The sequence below is a fragment of the Sycon ciliatum genome, chromosome 2 (genome assembly GCF_964019385.1).
Source record: "Sycon ciliatum chromosome 2, ocSycCili1.1, whole genome shotgun sequence".
Lineage (NCBI taxonomy): Eukaryota > Metazoa > Porifera > Calcarea > Leucosolenida > Sycettidae > Sycon > Sycon ciliatum.
The window spans coordinates 22703245-22719754 of NC_088644.1; the positions used below are offsets into that span (position 1 = coordinate 22703245).

At 47.6% G+C, this 16510-nt stretch overlaps 1 protein-coding gene across 1 annotated transcript; it reads right to left on the reverse strand.

The window, feature by feature from the left end:
- Positions 1-2540: 2540 nt before the first annotated feature.
- On the reverse strand, positions 2541-14825 carry LOC135809262 (uncharacterized). Its single transcript, XM_065322564.1, has 11 exons — positions 14194-14825; positions 12988-13185; positions 12456-12646; positions 11540-11744; positions 10858-10936; positions 8979-9035; positions 6480-6640; positions 5818-5890; positions 5247-5279; positions 4223-4357; positions 2541-3821 (listed from the first exon to the last, which is right to left on the reverse strand). The coding sequence occupies exons 1-11, from the start codon at positions 14559-14561 to the stop codon at positions 3645-3647; spliced, it is 1677 nt and encodes a 558-aa protein (XP_065178636.1). The 5' UTR covers positions 14562-14825; the 3' UTR covers positions 2541-3644.
- Between the last annotated feature and the right edge of the window lie 1685 nt (positions 14826-16510).

Consider the following 16510-nt stretch of genomic DNA (forward strand, 5'->3'; position numbering starts at 1 on the left):
TCAAAGAGTGCTTTTGCACGCGCGCTCCGATGAGCATGCAGTGCATGCAGTGCTGCATATCGCATGGATATCTCGTCCCACTCGTCATCATACATTACAATCAGCTGTGCAGATCTACAAGACTACACTCAGCGCAGCTACAGACTCAGTCATGTGCATCTTTTTTGTGTGTTTGTGTGTGTGTGTGATCGTGACTGTGTCTACCAAGTCAGTGGCAAGTCTTGATAGATCTACGAGTCGACTTCGAGTGTAGGACAAAGCGAATGATATGAAGCTGTGTGCCTGCACTCTACAATGTCGTCTAACAATCGATCGTAGATCTACTACTAGAGTAGACTCAGTAGAGTCTACGACAGTAGATCTACGCGTGCACGCGTGGTGGACTCTGCACTGTCGCAGGCTGGAGCTAGCTAGCTGCAGCTAGCTATCTATCTCTATCTGCAATTATTTTGTCATGCTACAGAGTACAGTAGAGTAGTAATGACTATGTTGTGCTTGTAGTTGTAGTCTGTAGTGTATACATGTAGTGCATGCACTAGTATTATAATTATACCCTATTATCATGTACTGGTTCAAAACCAGTATTAGATAAGCCTTGTACTAGTCTACACTACAAAAGAGTAGAGTCTGAGTGTCAACACGACGTACGTGTAGATCAAAATGGACAAACACGGTTATCACAGTTATCTCTGTCAGCAAGTAACTGCAGTCATGTACAATTATGTAGACCTACACAACATGTAACAGTCAACAGTGTTTGGCCATATGCACACAACATGCACACCAACAGAAACACGGAAAGTTTCATGCCCCCCCCCCCCCTCCATTTCAGCCTCACCTCCCTCAAACTAATAATTATACTAATGTCTTTATAGTAATCATGGTAATACTAATAGAGGAACACGCACAGATCATTTTAACCCTGGGAAGCCTTTGAAACTTTCCAAGGATATTGTTTGGTATTTAAATTAATATCAGTTTAAAAAACCTCTTCTGAGAGAATGGCAATTCAAGCAGAACCTTTCACAAAAGGTTTGTTAGACCATGATTTTGAGGACACAGACTCAGGCGGGACAAATCCGCCGGGCAAAGAGAAGGAGAGAGAGAGAGAGAGAGAGAGAGAGAGAGAGAGAGAGAGAGAGAGAGAGAGAGAGAGAGAGAGAGAGAGAGAGAGAGAGAGAGAGAGAGAGAGAGAGAGAGAGAGAGAGAGAGAGAGAGAGAGAGAGAGAGAGAGAGAGAGAGAGAGAGAGAGAGAGAGAGAGAGAGACAGCCAGTGTACGTTCCTGCAAAGCCGTGGCCGATTTCGCAGCAGCCGTGTACCCGTACACTCTCAGGCCATAAACGTTTTTAAAGAAGAGAAACAGCGACATGCACCCCCCCCCCCCCCCCCCCCCCACACACACACGGACAGTATGTATCGGCGTAATTATAACGAACGGTCTTTTCCTGCTAGCTCTGTTTGTCCAATACATGAGATAAAACGTCTTTCTTGTTGTTTTTCCTTCTACATGTAGCTGCTTCCAGCATGGTAAACGACAGTACCATGGCCTTTTCAGATTTTCATTGTACCTATTTGTAGTACATGTACCTCCCGGGATCAGTATTTCCACTTGAAATAATGTCCACCCCAATGCCTCATTCTTAGCATTCTTTTATTCGCTTCCATGTAATTGGGCTTATTGCCCATTTGGTATTGCGAATTCAAATAACTTGAAAAAACAACAACAGCAACAACAACAACAGGGACATGATTCGCTTTCAATGACCATGAGGCTAGCTCAAAGTAGAGCAGCTATCAGCTCAAAGACAAAGTAGAGCTACAACACTAAATTTTACACAGCCAGTGTGGGTCTGTACAATACTAAAATGTCATGTACATGTAGATGTACGGATGGGCATATCCAAGCACATATTTTTTACGAATTTGGTGGTCGGATTTTTCAAGTTGAATTAAAGCAGCCAAGACCATGTTTCCACCCTCCAACTTGAAGTCCATTTATTCTGACTGTACAGCACAGTCGAGCGCATGCAATGTAATCCAGGAAGTTGTGTATACAATGTAACTCCACATTGATCAACCTGTGTAATTTTGAAGGTGTGACTGTCGCCTGCTGATTGCATTGTGCAAGAAACTCGGAGTTGAGACGAACTCTGTAAACCTCCTTTGTGCCTTTTTTGTGTTTTTTTTTAGGCATACGCATGACCGGCTGCACAGTACATGACTCGTGTGAATTGATGGTAGTTCATTGCAACCCAAAATGCACCTTATTCAAAAATAGTTGGCAACTCCCTCAAACTACTACATATTCAGTTCGTGATGTTACAACGGACTCAGTACTACCGTGACCCGTAATTACGATGTGCTCATTGTCATCGACATACACTACAGCATAACCGCATTGATTCACTGGTTTGGAGAGAACACACACACACACACACACACACACACACACACACACACACACACACACACACACACACACACACACACACACACACACACACGCACACACACACCTAGGAACACGAGACCAGCCAGCTACATGGTGGCGGTAAATTAAATCCAGCCCAATGAGTAATGAGTACAGGAAACTCTCATTCACTGCACGGCCCTATTGCTCGGCTACGCAGCCCACTCAACTGTTATACCCACAAGGCTGGATTTCAGTTGCCACCAGACCTGTGCATTCTACTTCAATTGTTCTACGACCAGAAGTTCTTCCCGGCCAGACCTATGGTTGGGTTGCCAGCAGGAAGTCAGATACCTCCAGTATCAAGTCACGGGTGACACTTTAGCCATGCACAGGAGAGCATGGTGCACAGCTCAGGTATACATGTATGATGGCTCAGGTATACATGTCTAATGGCTCAGGTATGCATGTATGATGGCACACTGGACACTAAGTAGGGAGCGTGGGGCTCAGCGAGTTTGGCAGCCTCCTATGCTATGGGTCTGTAATCTGTATTACATCGTATGTGTCGGGGAGATAGAGATAGGCTTCAAAACATCAAACATCCGCGAGATCTCCAACCTGGAAATCCGGGAGAGTGACTTGGCACCTCTGACAAATTTACTTTATATCAAAATGCAACTCCTACAGATGCACATTACGCTCAGATTTCTATACAGTGTACACACATGCACGCACATACATGCACATACGAGATAGCATAATATTATTGAAATTTGTGACCATCTGATGGCTGTCAAAACAATAAGATTCACCATATCACATCAGATTCTTCTTTCAAAACAATAGAATGTCGTACACATTATCTGGGAACTGTCGGAACTTGTAGTACAACATCCCAATAGAATTTTTTTGTTTGAACCGGGGAGGTACCAAAGTACTGAAATAGATCCCAAGTAGATAATCTTGACGATACCTTGATATAACAATAGCAACGGTATTCCAAACCGCAGGTAGCATTTTATAATGACTTTTAAGTGGCAGTGTTAAATCTGGTTTGGGAGATTTCTTTACAGGCGCCGGCAAGACATCTCCAAAACGCTGACACGCGTCGAGTGGGGAATCGGAGTATCCGTATACATGTACGCACATCATCAGCTGCTCACCAAACACATGCTGTCGTCCATTGAGGGCCACCGTGATATTCTCCTACCACATCCAAGGAAGGACTCGTTATAGTTCGGTTCTCGATGCTGTTGACTGAAAACGCACTTCACTGTCCTCCTCTAAAGGGCTCGCACCGTCGTCATCATCAGCATCATCGTCATCACCGTCATCTGGTTCTGATTCGTCACGTGGTATATTATGGGGTACCTCAATATCTTCCGGCTCTAACTCTGGCCGGAGAACCTGTGAAAACATGACACCAGAAAACGTACAAAGTACCCACCGCAGGATTAGTGAAAAGAGGCACTGAAATCACAGATCGACCTAGCGGATCGGGTATCTACCGCAGCCGCATTTCAGCAGTTTCGAACTCGGACGGCGAGCCAATTATTTCATGGCTAAGAGGAAGGACAGTGTGTGAAGAATTATGATGGCCTTCTCCGATTCTCTCCCTCTCATACAACTGAGACAGAGGGGCGGTTTCTTCTTGCGTTTACGAGGAAGAGTTCAGGAAAAAGCCAAAGAAGGTGTACAAGAAAAATGGTAATACAGTGCATGCGCGCAGTTGTGTTAAAAAATACATTCAAGCTAATTTTCCTAGACAAGCAGATACACACACTGTACATGGAAGTACATCTACTTACCTTCTCAAACTGTCTGTTGGCCATGTCCTCCTTGCCATAGTCGCGGTAGTACTCATCAAATACGTTGCTGCTGCTACTTGGAATGTCCTCCTCGGTCAAGTAACCACGCCCCGTACTGTCGAGTCTGGCAAACAACTACACATACGTACATCCAGACAAAGAACAGTGACACCTGTCTAAGGCGACCACTCAAGGGACGAGAAAAGTGGTCACCTTGGCCAGGTGGTCTTCTCATCCAGGTTCAGTGGGTCACGTGAACATATTCACTATACATGTACTTCGACTGAAGTACATGCGATATATCATTAATTTTTGATCAGTGCATCAAGTGTACTCAGTGGCACACACCTATGCTACTATCACGACTCATGTGCATAGGGGCCTCGGACCTGTCAAGTGCCGTGCATGCACCATGTACATCTACACTTCCTGCGCTGATGTGTAGATCTACCGTGTGTGGTGCACAGCGCACTGCGTACATGTATATGGGTGGTCGTTGGTCGCGTTGAACGAGTGGTCGCCTTATCCGAGCTGTTTTGAATGTGAATGCGTCGGTGACAAGGAAAAGTGGTCACCAAGGTCGAGTGGTCGCCATATCCGAGTGGTCGCCAGTACAGGTTTTGCTGTATACAGTCAGCCACATGAACAGTGGAAAGGAAGCTCTTGACCAACTCCCACATGCGGACTAGTTATATCAAATCGTGACAGGTTAGTTTCATGGCAGGTCGGGCCTTATGCCCTTTTAGTTCCCGACAGGTTAGGCTGAGGACCATAGGCCCGGGGCGGGGGAGGCTAATAACATGGACGACACTAACAAGCCATCAGGCTCGACCTGCCATGCACTTACTATTCTAGAATGAGGCTATTATCTCGCTCACATTGCATTGTAACAAGTAGAATGCATTATACTTGTATACAGAATTCAAGGTAAATGAATTCTTACAGCAAAAGAAACCAGTACTAGATAACACGGTGAATGGTCACTGCACTGTTACAATCATTCTACTGCAAGTGCTGGGCTTACCTTTCTTCCAAAGACTTCAGATCCGTCTAGTCTCTATCCACGGCACGGTACAAGAACGCCAGATTACAGTACAGCACACACACACACACACACACACACACACACACACACACACACACACACACACACACACACACACACACACACACACACACACACACACACGCACACACAATCAGGTCGTGCACATACACACATATGCTGGGTCATGGACATGGCGTCACCAAAAAGTAAGCGGGTACCCAAAGGCCCAAACAGTGTTCAGTACACAGACATGCTGAGCTTGTTCATGCAGCAGAGAGAAGAAGCCTTTATGTTGGCTATTATCAGACAGGTGGTGCACCATGAATCCGAAGCAGGCAACATTCACCCCTGCATACCCACGCCATGCCACAGTAATATTCAGAATCTCCTAGTTTTGAAGTACTACCAGCAGCTGCTTGGTGGTCTTGGACAACGCAGACACTCAGAGACACAATGTAGTCTCCGTTGCCTCCCCGCTGCCACATCAGAACATTTTCATTACCCAATGCGGACGTTTTCATCATAAACTTCCACAATCATGTCTTACCAAAGAGTATTCTGCGATGAAGTCCTTCTCCGACACTGATTTTTTCCGTCGCAGAACTGTTCCTACGAACGCTCTGGAAGATACAGTGAAAGCCAGACAAAAATGCCTCAGTCGTTGTCATGTGACATGCAGTCTTTTAAGCTGAGATGTTTGTCCAGCTCTGCAGGACACTGATACCATGTGTACCCTACATGTGGAATAGACTTTTTAACAAAATAACAGTGAAGGGAATTTGACCTTGTTTCGGTTTATACCATGGCCCCAACTGGTTAGTGTTGACAATGTTGAATAGTCCAACTTTTAAAAACCGTTTGTAGCAATCCTCACAGTTCAGGCCACCTATCACAAGTTTAAGTGAGTTGAGTGGTTTGTTACCCACTATAACTACCCGTACATCCGTTCACCTCTGCTATTCACAGCTTTGTGCAGGCAGTAACCCCCAATATGATGCATCAAAATGTACAATGTCATCTTCAACATGCCTCAGTCCCAAGGTGTCCGAATAGGAGAGGGCTGAGTGTATGTTAACTGTTATAATTATATACCACTAACAGAATCAGTGGAGTTCTCAATTATAGGCTTGTTCATGCCATCGTGATTTGGCAGGGTTAAACATTACCCTCCTGGAGACCGAGTGCCATGTGTCCCAACATCAGTCTCACCTTACAGCCTCGTGACTCAAGCTATAGTATTCATAGTCGGGCATGTTGGCAGGGTCCTGTTCCAGGAATACGGTCAGCTGCTTGAGTGTGGCATCTGCCATGCTGCTGATCTCATCCGCTGTCACCTTGCCATCTTCATCAGGATCCACTAATGTCCAACACTGAGCAGTATAGACAGTAGAACACACAGATGCAAACTTAACGCGGAATGACTCGGGTTTCACGGCAGCGAGGCGTGTGTAGAGTGACCACGCCGGGCCCGGCCAGTGCAGAGAGAAAGCCTGTCTTCATAGACTGTTAAAGGGGAAGTTAAGGCAAAAATTAAAATTTCACCAGTTGTAGTCTTCGGGGTGCTGAGTCGAATGGTCGTGGTCCGAGGAAGCTGAGACGCTCCCTTCCTACTTGAATCCCAATCGAACTCGCGCACTTCCACCGAAACTGGGTGACTGCGCCCTACTAGATGGGGATTTGTATGCAAAATGTCACCAAAAGCGCCATTTCGTTCTTATAAAAGCATGGATGACCGCGATTGGCCCATATGTTGTAGTCTTTTGGACGCTGAGTCGATTGGTTTTGGTCCGAAAAGGCTGCGATGCAGCGTTCCTCCTATATTCCCAATCGAACATGATTGAACAAGCGGTCACGTGCTCCTGCGTACGCGAGTCACCTGGTCACCGTGCCTGCAGGGTACAACTTACTAGCCTGTTTGACCTTTTTTGGGTGCAGTCCTGTCACTCGAGTTGAACTCGAGTTGAACCTTGGTGTGAAAGTTGTCGCCTGCTGGCGTGGTGACCAGGTGATTTGGGCACCCAGGAGCACGTGACCGCTTGTTCAACCATGTTCGATTGGGAATAAAGGAGGAACGCTGCATCGCAGCCTTTTCGGACCAAAACCAGTCGACTCAGCGTCCAAAAGACTACAACATATGGGCCAATCGCGGTCATCCGTGCTTTTATAAGAACGAAATGGCGCTTTTAGTGACATTTTGCATACAAATCCCCATCTAGTAGGGCGCAGTCACCCAGTTTCGGTGGAAGTGCGCGAGTTCGATTGGGATTCAAGTAGGAAGGGAGCGTCTCAGCTTTCTCGGACCAAGACCATTCGACTCAGCACCCCGAAGACTACAACTGGTGAAATTTTAATTTTTGCCTTAACTTCCCCTTTAAGACATTCGGTATTTCCATGCAGGTTCGTATGCACATCCAGGCACGGCTCAGGGATGGAATTGACTGGGCACGTGCTTCTCCAATATACTGTAGAACGGGTAATTTTAGCGACGTAAAAACCCTAGCGAATTTAACGATCGCCTCATTTTCGCTAAAGTTTCAAGTCGCTAATCCGTTGAGACATTAGTAGTGCACTGGTGATCCGTGAGTACAATGCAGTACTACATCATAGTACATGTAGTACTACCGGTAGCACCACAGTCTACACTAGACACATGTTTTATGATGTTCTCTCGTACTGTCGTGGACATGGAAATCCGGTCGCACGTCTAGCAGCCCCAAGGCGCTGGCCATGCAGCCGTAGGTAAGCAGTACACACATGCATGCAGCCCGCTGGTCGCGTCGGATCAACATGATCAACATGATCAACATGATTGTGCACTGACAACGAGCTACATGTACGTAACGTTCTGTATGTGTTGAGGGTGCCGGCACCGGTCAATCGACTGGATTTCCATGTCCACGGCAGTACTAGCACTCATAGTACACGGTAGTGATGGTTTGTACATACAGTAGTAGAATGGCAAGTGCACTCAATGAGTCACAACTAAGTCAAATCTCAACCTAATTCAACAATCGAAATACCTACGAGGTAGCAGAGAATCGAAGCTGTCGGCTCGAAAAACTCCGGGGTCGATACAAGCTAGTATAACAGAGCGGCAAGTGCTCGAACGTTCGCTCGATTTCTCATGCGTCAGCGAAGTGCAAATTTCGTTCAAAAGTGGGATTTTCCCTCTTCCTGCCCACGCAGCGTGTGACATCACTCCCAGCGCTTTTTGTCACGGCTTTTGTGAGTCTGTTAGAAAAAATTTGAATGATTTTGAGCTAGCACGAGTGAAATGGCGAGACAAGGACTATTCCCGGTTTGGATTTGGTATTCAGCTGGCGTTCCTGGCATTCAATAGCAGACAGCAATCGCTCTCCTGAATGAGTTTGGGCTCACTGTTATCCTCGTTCCAAGAGCTTTCCAACGAGCCCAAGATCGTCAAAATCGGTGAAGTAGAACCAGCGTTATGATGGAAATTGGAACGAATATACTTGCAATTGCAGCTATCTCCCGACGTCGTGTGATCAGTGCAGTTCCAAAGGGTTAAGTATTATCAATTGTCAAAAATAGGACATGGTACCTGCCTCGTTATCCTTCAGCCCATGGCACTGGAAAGCTATGTGTTGAAAGTGCATCCGAGGGGGATTGATTAGACAACTTAGTGCTATAATTATATGCATCACTCACAGGTCTGTAAACTAAAATAGAATTACGGATAGGACATACCTGCTCAAAATCCGGCCCATAGGTCTGGCCAGGAGGTCTCTTGGGAAGCTCTTTGGCCTGCAGACATAGAAACACCCGGTACAAATCAACCATGCTCCATACCCTAGACTAGATTACCTATAAGATAAGCACTTTATGACACACACACACACACACACACACACACACACACACACACACACACACACACACACACACACACACATACACATACACACACACACACACACACACACACACACACACACACACACACACACACACACACACACACACACACACACACACACACACACACACATACACCTACATGGATTTCAATGGGTATTGGCATTTCCATTCACTGGAGCACCTGAAAACTATCTTGATGAACACTGAATATCGCTGCACCAGGCCCCAGCATTTATACAGAGGTACTAGTAGTCCTTCTCATACTGAGCTTCCACACACCGGGTCCAAATAATCATGTTCCGGTGAGGCCGAGTATGAGATGTGAGATACTCGGGGTCTCCAAGGACAGATGGTGGTGGCGGTGACTTACTAAGTGACCTACTGCTGCTCTACACCCTAAAGGTAGCTAGGTCCTTCCCCGCACCAGTACAGGTATATTTCTCAAGCACATGTAACTCAGTGGTATCCATCACAATCACCAATAATCACTAATACTTCTCGGTGTTATCAGAACAGCTGGGAGGGGGGGGGGGGGGGGGAGGGGGGCTATTCAAACGACAATGCGAGACATATTTCGACGTGACCCCAGAGAGGGAGGTCATACCAAGCTAATGGCCCCGGTAGGAGCATAGAGATAAGCAACAGGAAAGGTGAGAATTGGCCAGCCGACCTTCCTCGACATTTCCAAATTTGGTCCGGATTGGGTTCTCACATTTTGAAAGACAATGCATCACATTCCACAGCACAGCAATGACAAGTGAGTGACACAAGCACTTGAAAAATACAAACTCCTGACAAGCCAATCAATTACTATAAGCACCGGCATTTGTGAAACCAAAGCTCCAGCCCACCAGCACACCACGTACCGATGTAGATTATGTGAACAGGGGCGCAGGCTACTGACGTCTTTTGTAGATGTACGCTATGAATATTGATAATAATAATTAGGGACTCCCCCCCCCCCCCCCGGCTGGCAACTGGACTGTAACGTCCAACTCACTGTGAAGAATCATGTCGCTCCTGTTACTCAATACAGCCTTGCCATACATACGGTAAAACCTGTCAAGGCGACCACTCTGATAAGAATACGACTTGTCCTAGAGGACCAGTACAACCAGGGACAAAGGATGTCACATTTCCAGTCAACTGACCCTGCATCAGGTGGCCACCTGTACACAGAGGCCACATTGGGAAGGTCCCTTGAGTGGTTGCCTCACTTAAATAGCCTTCACTGTAGTACTAAGAGTAGATAGCCAAGAGTGGTCAAGGACTTTACTTGTACTTGCTCACTGCCAGAATCTGGTCACTTGAATCCCCCCCCCCCCCAAAAAAAGGGGAGAGGCTAAGGCGGCATCTGACACTACGAACACAGGCAGACAGGTGCCGGTACACAACACTGCATGACCGACCCCGAGGGCCCAGGTTTGTGTTGCGCTTGCTGCCACGCTGACAAGTCAGGCTCCGGACAACATGCCAGAACATGGTCGGATACGCTCCTTGCTATCTTTCTAGGAGATGCAATGTCTACTCCTGGATGCTGCCCAAGATAGTAACATCCGGCAGGCCATTTCCAAGTTGACATGATGTATAGATTGGGTTGAACCTTCACTTCCCCATCACTAGGCTTTTGGTCAGTCCTACTCACGACAGGCAACTCGCAGATTACAGACATTGAGATGTGGAGTGTTTTTCACTTGAACACACTCACCGAGCACAACTCTTCCATGAAAAGCTGCTTGTCGATATACCCCTTTCCAGATTCCTGCGACGCATGCAGAAGCAGCTCTCTGCAGTACACACAGCAGCGATATACTGGTGTCAATGAGACCATGCAAGTGCAAATACAGAATGGAACAGCATGCAGGAAAATGCGAACAGCCACACATTCACATGCTCTGCACTGAGACCTGGATAGGTTGAAATCATCTGGGAGCAAGGCATAATGCTGGCAGATCTTGCCCCTCGTTCCACATACAGCATCCTTTGAACCCAGATACGATATACCTCATGGTAGCAGGAAAGTACACTTACTATCCGAGATACAGTGTGCTTCTCATGCGAACAATACTTCAGCATGGATCAGTACACCCGGCGGCGTGCTCTGGACAATGCCCATGCTAAGCAAGAGTACGTCCTATCAGGTTACGTACTAGCAGAGCTCCACCGCACATGTTGTGTTAGGCTTGGGCATACACAATAAATACGCAAGATGTAACATCAGTGTAGCACGATTGGACACTAAGCTAGTGAGGAGGCATGTATCCCCATGTCTTGTCTTATGTCCCACATGCTCCGACTCAGTGAAGTATATTATTGAAGCTGACAAAATGTTCCGCTTCAGCCCATCAATTCATGCTTCACCTTAAGAACTCAGGCAGACATTGCTTCACCTTATGTGCTCTGGATCTGTGTTCCCCATGGACATCTCCCCATGGCCAGGATACGACCAGGCGACGTGCTGATTACTGAGCAGGTCCCAGGCAGGCAAGCTGCCATTGTCGGGACAGTCCGGCTGCGAGGAGAACTCAGTCAGGCGAGCAAATAGCACTGACACAGCGACATTGCGCTCGTAACTACGCACCTGATGGAAATGACCTGAAGGAAATGATCCGTTCAAACATGTACACACAGTAGCAATAGATATATGTTAAGATAAAAGCAGTACTGAGCGGGTTGTCAAACGTCCTACTCCACACAACTGCGGGTACGGCACTAGCAAACCAGCAACAGAGCACCACTTCTCATGTCCTCCAGATGCCAGTCCTGAGTCAGTCAAGTGTCAGTCATGCAGTCAGCTGGAAGTGTGAGCTCCCGGCAATGTTAGGTGCAGAAACCTCCTTCTCTTCAACGTGTACAGTCAATCTTGTGAATATCGACCCTCGATTGGGCTTGAGAAAAGTGTTGGTATTGGTGTGGCTTGTCGCTACAGACGTTATGCGATCACATCATTTTATGCTTTGGCACAGTCATGGCACAGCGATGCACTTGCGACTCGCGCTTTATACATAGCACTCATAGGCGGTTCTGATGACTCACCATCATGCCATCATTCACAGAATCTCTATTCCTGTGGTTGAAAGTAAGCAGGCAATGATGACTAGGTCTGAAGATATCATTGCAGGCAATGATTACTAGGCCTGAAGATAGTGTCGTTATCCGTGAGATGTTGTTGTATGGCACTTCGTATAGCCAATGTTGTTCTTCATGATGCTGGCTGTGGGTATCAAACTCTAGAGTATTACAGGCCGCGGTGTCTGTCTGATAATACCTTGGTGACATGTGTAAACTACCTGCTGAGTTTCTTACCATAAGGAATGAATATGCAGTCTCCAGCTGATAAGTTACTATACGTCCAGTGAACTTTCTTGAAGTCGGGGTGTCGTACCAGGTTGACCTTGTCCACATTGACCAGAGAGAAGCCACCCAAGGCTCCCTCATTTTCCTCCGCCATAGAAACGAAGTCATCGTACGCCGGGTCGACCATGATCCAGTCCTTTCTGCAACACAACACACAGTGCCGCAGATAAAATTAATAGCCTCTGTCTTGAGCTGCATTCTATCAGCTCTGTGGCGGGGAATAGGAGCAATGCATCTGCCCCTCTGAGCTACAGTACAGCGCTGCTGAACGACTCATCCAATTGCCACGTGAGTCATGTCAGTACAATGCACCAGTGCACAGTGCGGTGTTCACAGGCCTAGGCTGCACATCCCCCGGCGTGACATTGACTCAGTCACATGACCGGATTTCACTGAGCAGCGCCGTACGAGTACGCTGCACGATTAACGCAACCATGGCTCGATACACTGCATGTATTCTATATACATTATCAGCACACACCTTCCGTGCAGCAGGCAGTTAATGGCATTGTCGGCATCTCGGTGTAGGAGACTGCGGCTGCCACCGGAGCTGACCCACAAGTTCACTTCGAGCAGCCGCCGCTTGAACGTACCACACAGGAGGCATGGCAGCACAGACACCTGCGTGTACATCGGTTCAGGTAGCTGTGATACGATATACTTGTCCTCATTTTTATACCTGGATTGAGTTAGACAGACAGAAACCATAGCATCACTTCCAAGTACCCACATTGGTGTGCAAAAACAGTTCCTCCGTTTGGAAACGACGCCTGTCGCACTACCAGTATCCGAGCACACTTGTACCGTGCTGCTCAATGAAATCCAACCGTGTGTGTCGAGTACGCGCCGGGCGCTGTGCAGCCCTAGACCTGCAAACACCGTGCTGCATGTGCTGAGTGAGCTGGTGCAGGGCGCTGACTTGACTCGTACACACGTGCCGTCATGGCCGAAGAAATTTGACCCGCAAGACGAAAGCAGCACCGAGGCTCATGCCCCCCCCCCTCCCCAAACACCCCGGACGGGTGTTTGGACCTTCATGTTATTGAAACGGAAACGCGGCGCTACTTATGACTCGTGGGACGGATTTCTTTGGCAGTATTACTGTTGCAGACCAACACAGTGGTTAGCATGCGACATTATGGTTATGTTCATTAGAAGAACCGCGGTGTAGAGGGTATGAGGAAAAGTTGCAGAATTCCGTTCGAAACTGTATACAGATGTCCTTTGTCCAATGTCCTTACACCACGAGATGCATGGCACGGGCAACCTTGCGAGTAACGTTATCCTCGATTGGGTATGATTCGAGTGTTGTTATTCGTGAGTGAAAGTGTGCAGTCAAAATGTTAATGGTTTATACCTAGGTCTGAAGATAGTGTTGTATTGTATAGTGCTGTATTCGTCAATGTCGACCAGGGATCGTACGTCCCAGCACCTTTGAATCGTGCGTATCCGCAATGTACAGTGCAGGCAACTGAAATCCGACCCCTGAGCGGTGCGCTCACATCGCAAAGAATGTGAACCCACCGCCCAGGGGGTCGGATTTCAGTTGCCTGCACTGTACTAGTGTGTGTATGGCTCTTTGAATGTTATGGCTGTCTCTTGAATCTTGAATCTTGAATCAAGATGGAAGAGGTCTGGTGAAGCTTGCCTCGGTGTACATGTTCTAGCATGGCACATTTTTACTAACGTTTTCAAGAAATTCTCTATTGTGTCCCGGCCAACACCGACTTCACCGACTGGCATCTTGCCCAGCTTCTCTCTCTTGCCTTCAAGCTTCACCTCCAGTCTCCCATACTGTCGACTGAGGTACTCGTCTGTCCACAGTCCCATGGCGGCCGAGTGTCTTCCGGCGCCGCGGAACACCACCGGCTTTCTTTGCGATGCATATTTCTCCCAGAACTCTTCAGGTGAGATGACTTCGTCGTAAGCGTCTATCTCCTTGTCCGCTGGTCGATGAGAGCCTAGCGGCTGCAAGTGGCCTACAGGCACTTGACTAGTGCCACTTACAGATAGTAGAGCACACACCGTAACTGCCAAAAACGCGGAACGCTGCATGGTGCTGCCAGGAGATTTTATAATACAATGTAGTAAATCTCGTACAGATGATCACTAATTATGTCCATGAAAGTCAAGATGGAAGAGGTTTAGTCACAAGGTCTTTCTTCCTATCCTCCCAATGCCAATGGCTCATTGAATGAGTTCTACCTCATTGACATAGTCATTGCCATGCTCATCATCAAAATATTATTGTTTCCAAATGTCCAAAGCTCCTGCATGCTTTACATCACCATTCTGTAATCTCAGCTTGTGTACAACTACAATCATGTAGTCGTGCGTAGATAAGTCAATGAAAGTCAGGTGTAAAGCCGAAAGGCATAGTATTAGGGGTCGTCGCAAAAGTTTTTTGTCGTCCCTGAAACGAACATGATTCATTTGGGGGGGAGGGGGTGCGAGCCAAAATCGCAAGTCGACCGACACTGTACATATGACATGCTCATGCATGCGATTTTCGTCGTCCAGCATAGCAGGCTGTGTTCGTTTCAGAGGGAGGGGAGGGGGTCCGAGTACGAAATAAACGATGTTCGTTTCAGGGACGACAGAAAACTTTTGCGACGACCCCTTAGTAATACTGGTGGCTAGCTGAGCTGTTGTGTGTTTCTGAACATTCAAGTGATGTCATATGGCCAGCATCGATTTTGTTCCAAATCAATCATTCATTAATAATGCATAATCGGCAACAGACTCAGTACAGACTCAGTCGATCTACAAACCGTATTCTTGATATCGGTAATACTAGTACAGTGCTGGCAACTGAAATCCGACCCCCTCGCCCGCGCCCCGCGCCGGCGGCGAGAGGGTCGGATTTCAGTTGCTAGCACTGTACACTGTAGTAATAGTAGTGTGCCATGGTTGAATGGAGCTCCCGAGTTCCGCGAGTCCGCGACAGCTACTGAGCTAGCATACTGGTACATGTACAAGTATACAGTATTCCTCTGCATGCTCTGCCCTGCCTGGTCGATGCATGGCTGGCGGCATCCGGCATAGCAGGCTGGTGCATCAAGTAGCGCATGGCACATAGCTGATGACACAGCAACGACATAGCGACGATAGCCGTAGACCTACGTTTCGTCCCCGCTGGACTCATCATAAGTGCCATGCGCTACTTGATGTAGACTCTACCAGCCTGCTATGCCGGATACCGCCAGCCATGCATCGACCAGGCGCCAGGCGCGAACTGATGGTGGTGGTGGTGAGAAGGAGAGCTCTGTGCCAGAACTTTGCAGCCTAGAGAGCGTGTGTGGACAGGCGTGTGTTTACGTTTACCGCCATATTGCCAGGTGTGTCTTTACCACCATATCTATCAACCATAAGTACAGCTGCAGTGGTGTCTTCAACTTCATTCTCCCGAGTCAAGCTCCGTATGAAGACATCCAAGAAGAAGATTCCCTGATGAGTCCAGCGGGGACGAAGCGTACGTCGCAATCGAGCTATGTCGTTGCTGTGTCATCATCTATGTGCCATGCGCTACTTGATGTACCAGCCTGCTATGCCGGATACCGCCAGCCATGCATCGACCAGGCGTCAGGCGCGAACTGATGGTGGTGGTGGTGAGAAGGAGAGCTCTGTGCCAGAACTTTGCAGCCTAGAGAGCGTGTGTGGACAGGCGTGTGTTTACCGCCATATTGCCAGGTGTGTCTTTACCACCATATCTATCAACCATAAGTACAGCTGCAGTGGTGTCTTCAACTTCATTCAAAAATGTCAACGTATCAAAAACCGAATTTACGACCATCGACCGCCAAGCAGACCGTATCTCCGAACAATGGAGAAACACAAAACAACTGGGATCCCTGCTAGGTACCGGAAGACATCAGAAGACGACAAAGCCTTGCAACTGCAGCCCTGAAGAAACTCTGGGCGCTATGGGTCGGACCCAATATTGTAAGAGAAGCTCTCCGTATACGGATATACATGTACAATGCTATGATCCTGCCCATCCTGTG

What these genes read in the sequence shown, in the direction of transcription:
- LOC135809262 (XM_065322564.1), bottom strand. Translation starts at nt 14,561, where the DNA reads ATGCAGCGTTCCGCGTTTTTGGCAGTTACGGTGTGTGCTCTACTATCT. An exon ending in CTGCATATTCATTCCTTATG is followed by an intron (nt 11,745 to 12,455) that starts GTAAGAAACTCA and finishes CATTTCCTTCAG; the next exon opens with GTCATTTCCATCAGGTGCGT. An exon ending in TCATCGCAGAATACTCTTTG is followed by an intron (nt 5,280 to 5,817) that starts GTAAGACATGAT and finishes TGCCGTGGATAG; the next exon opens with AGACTAGACGGATCTGAAGT.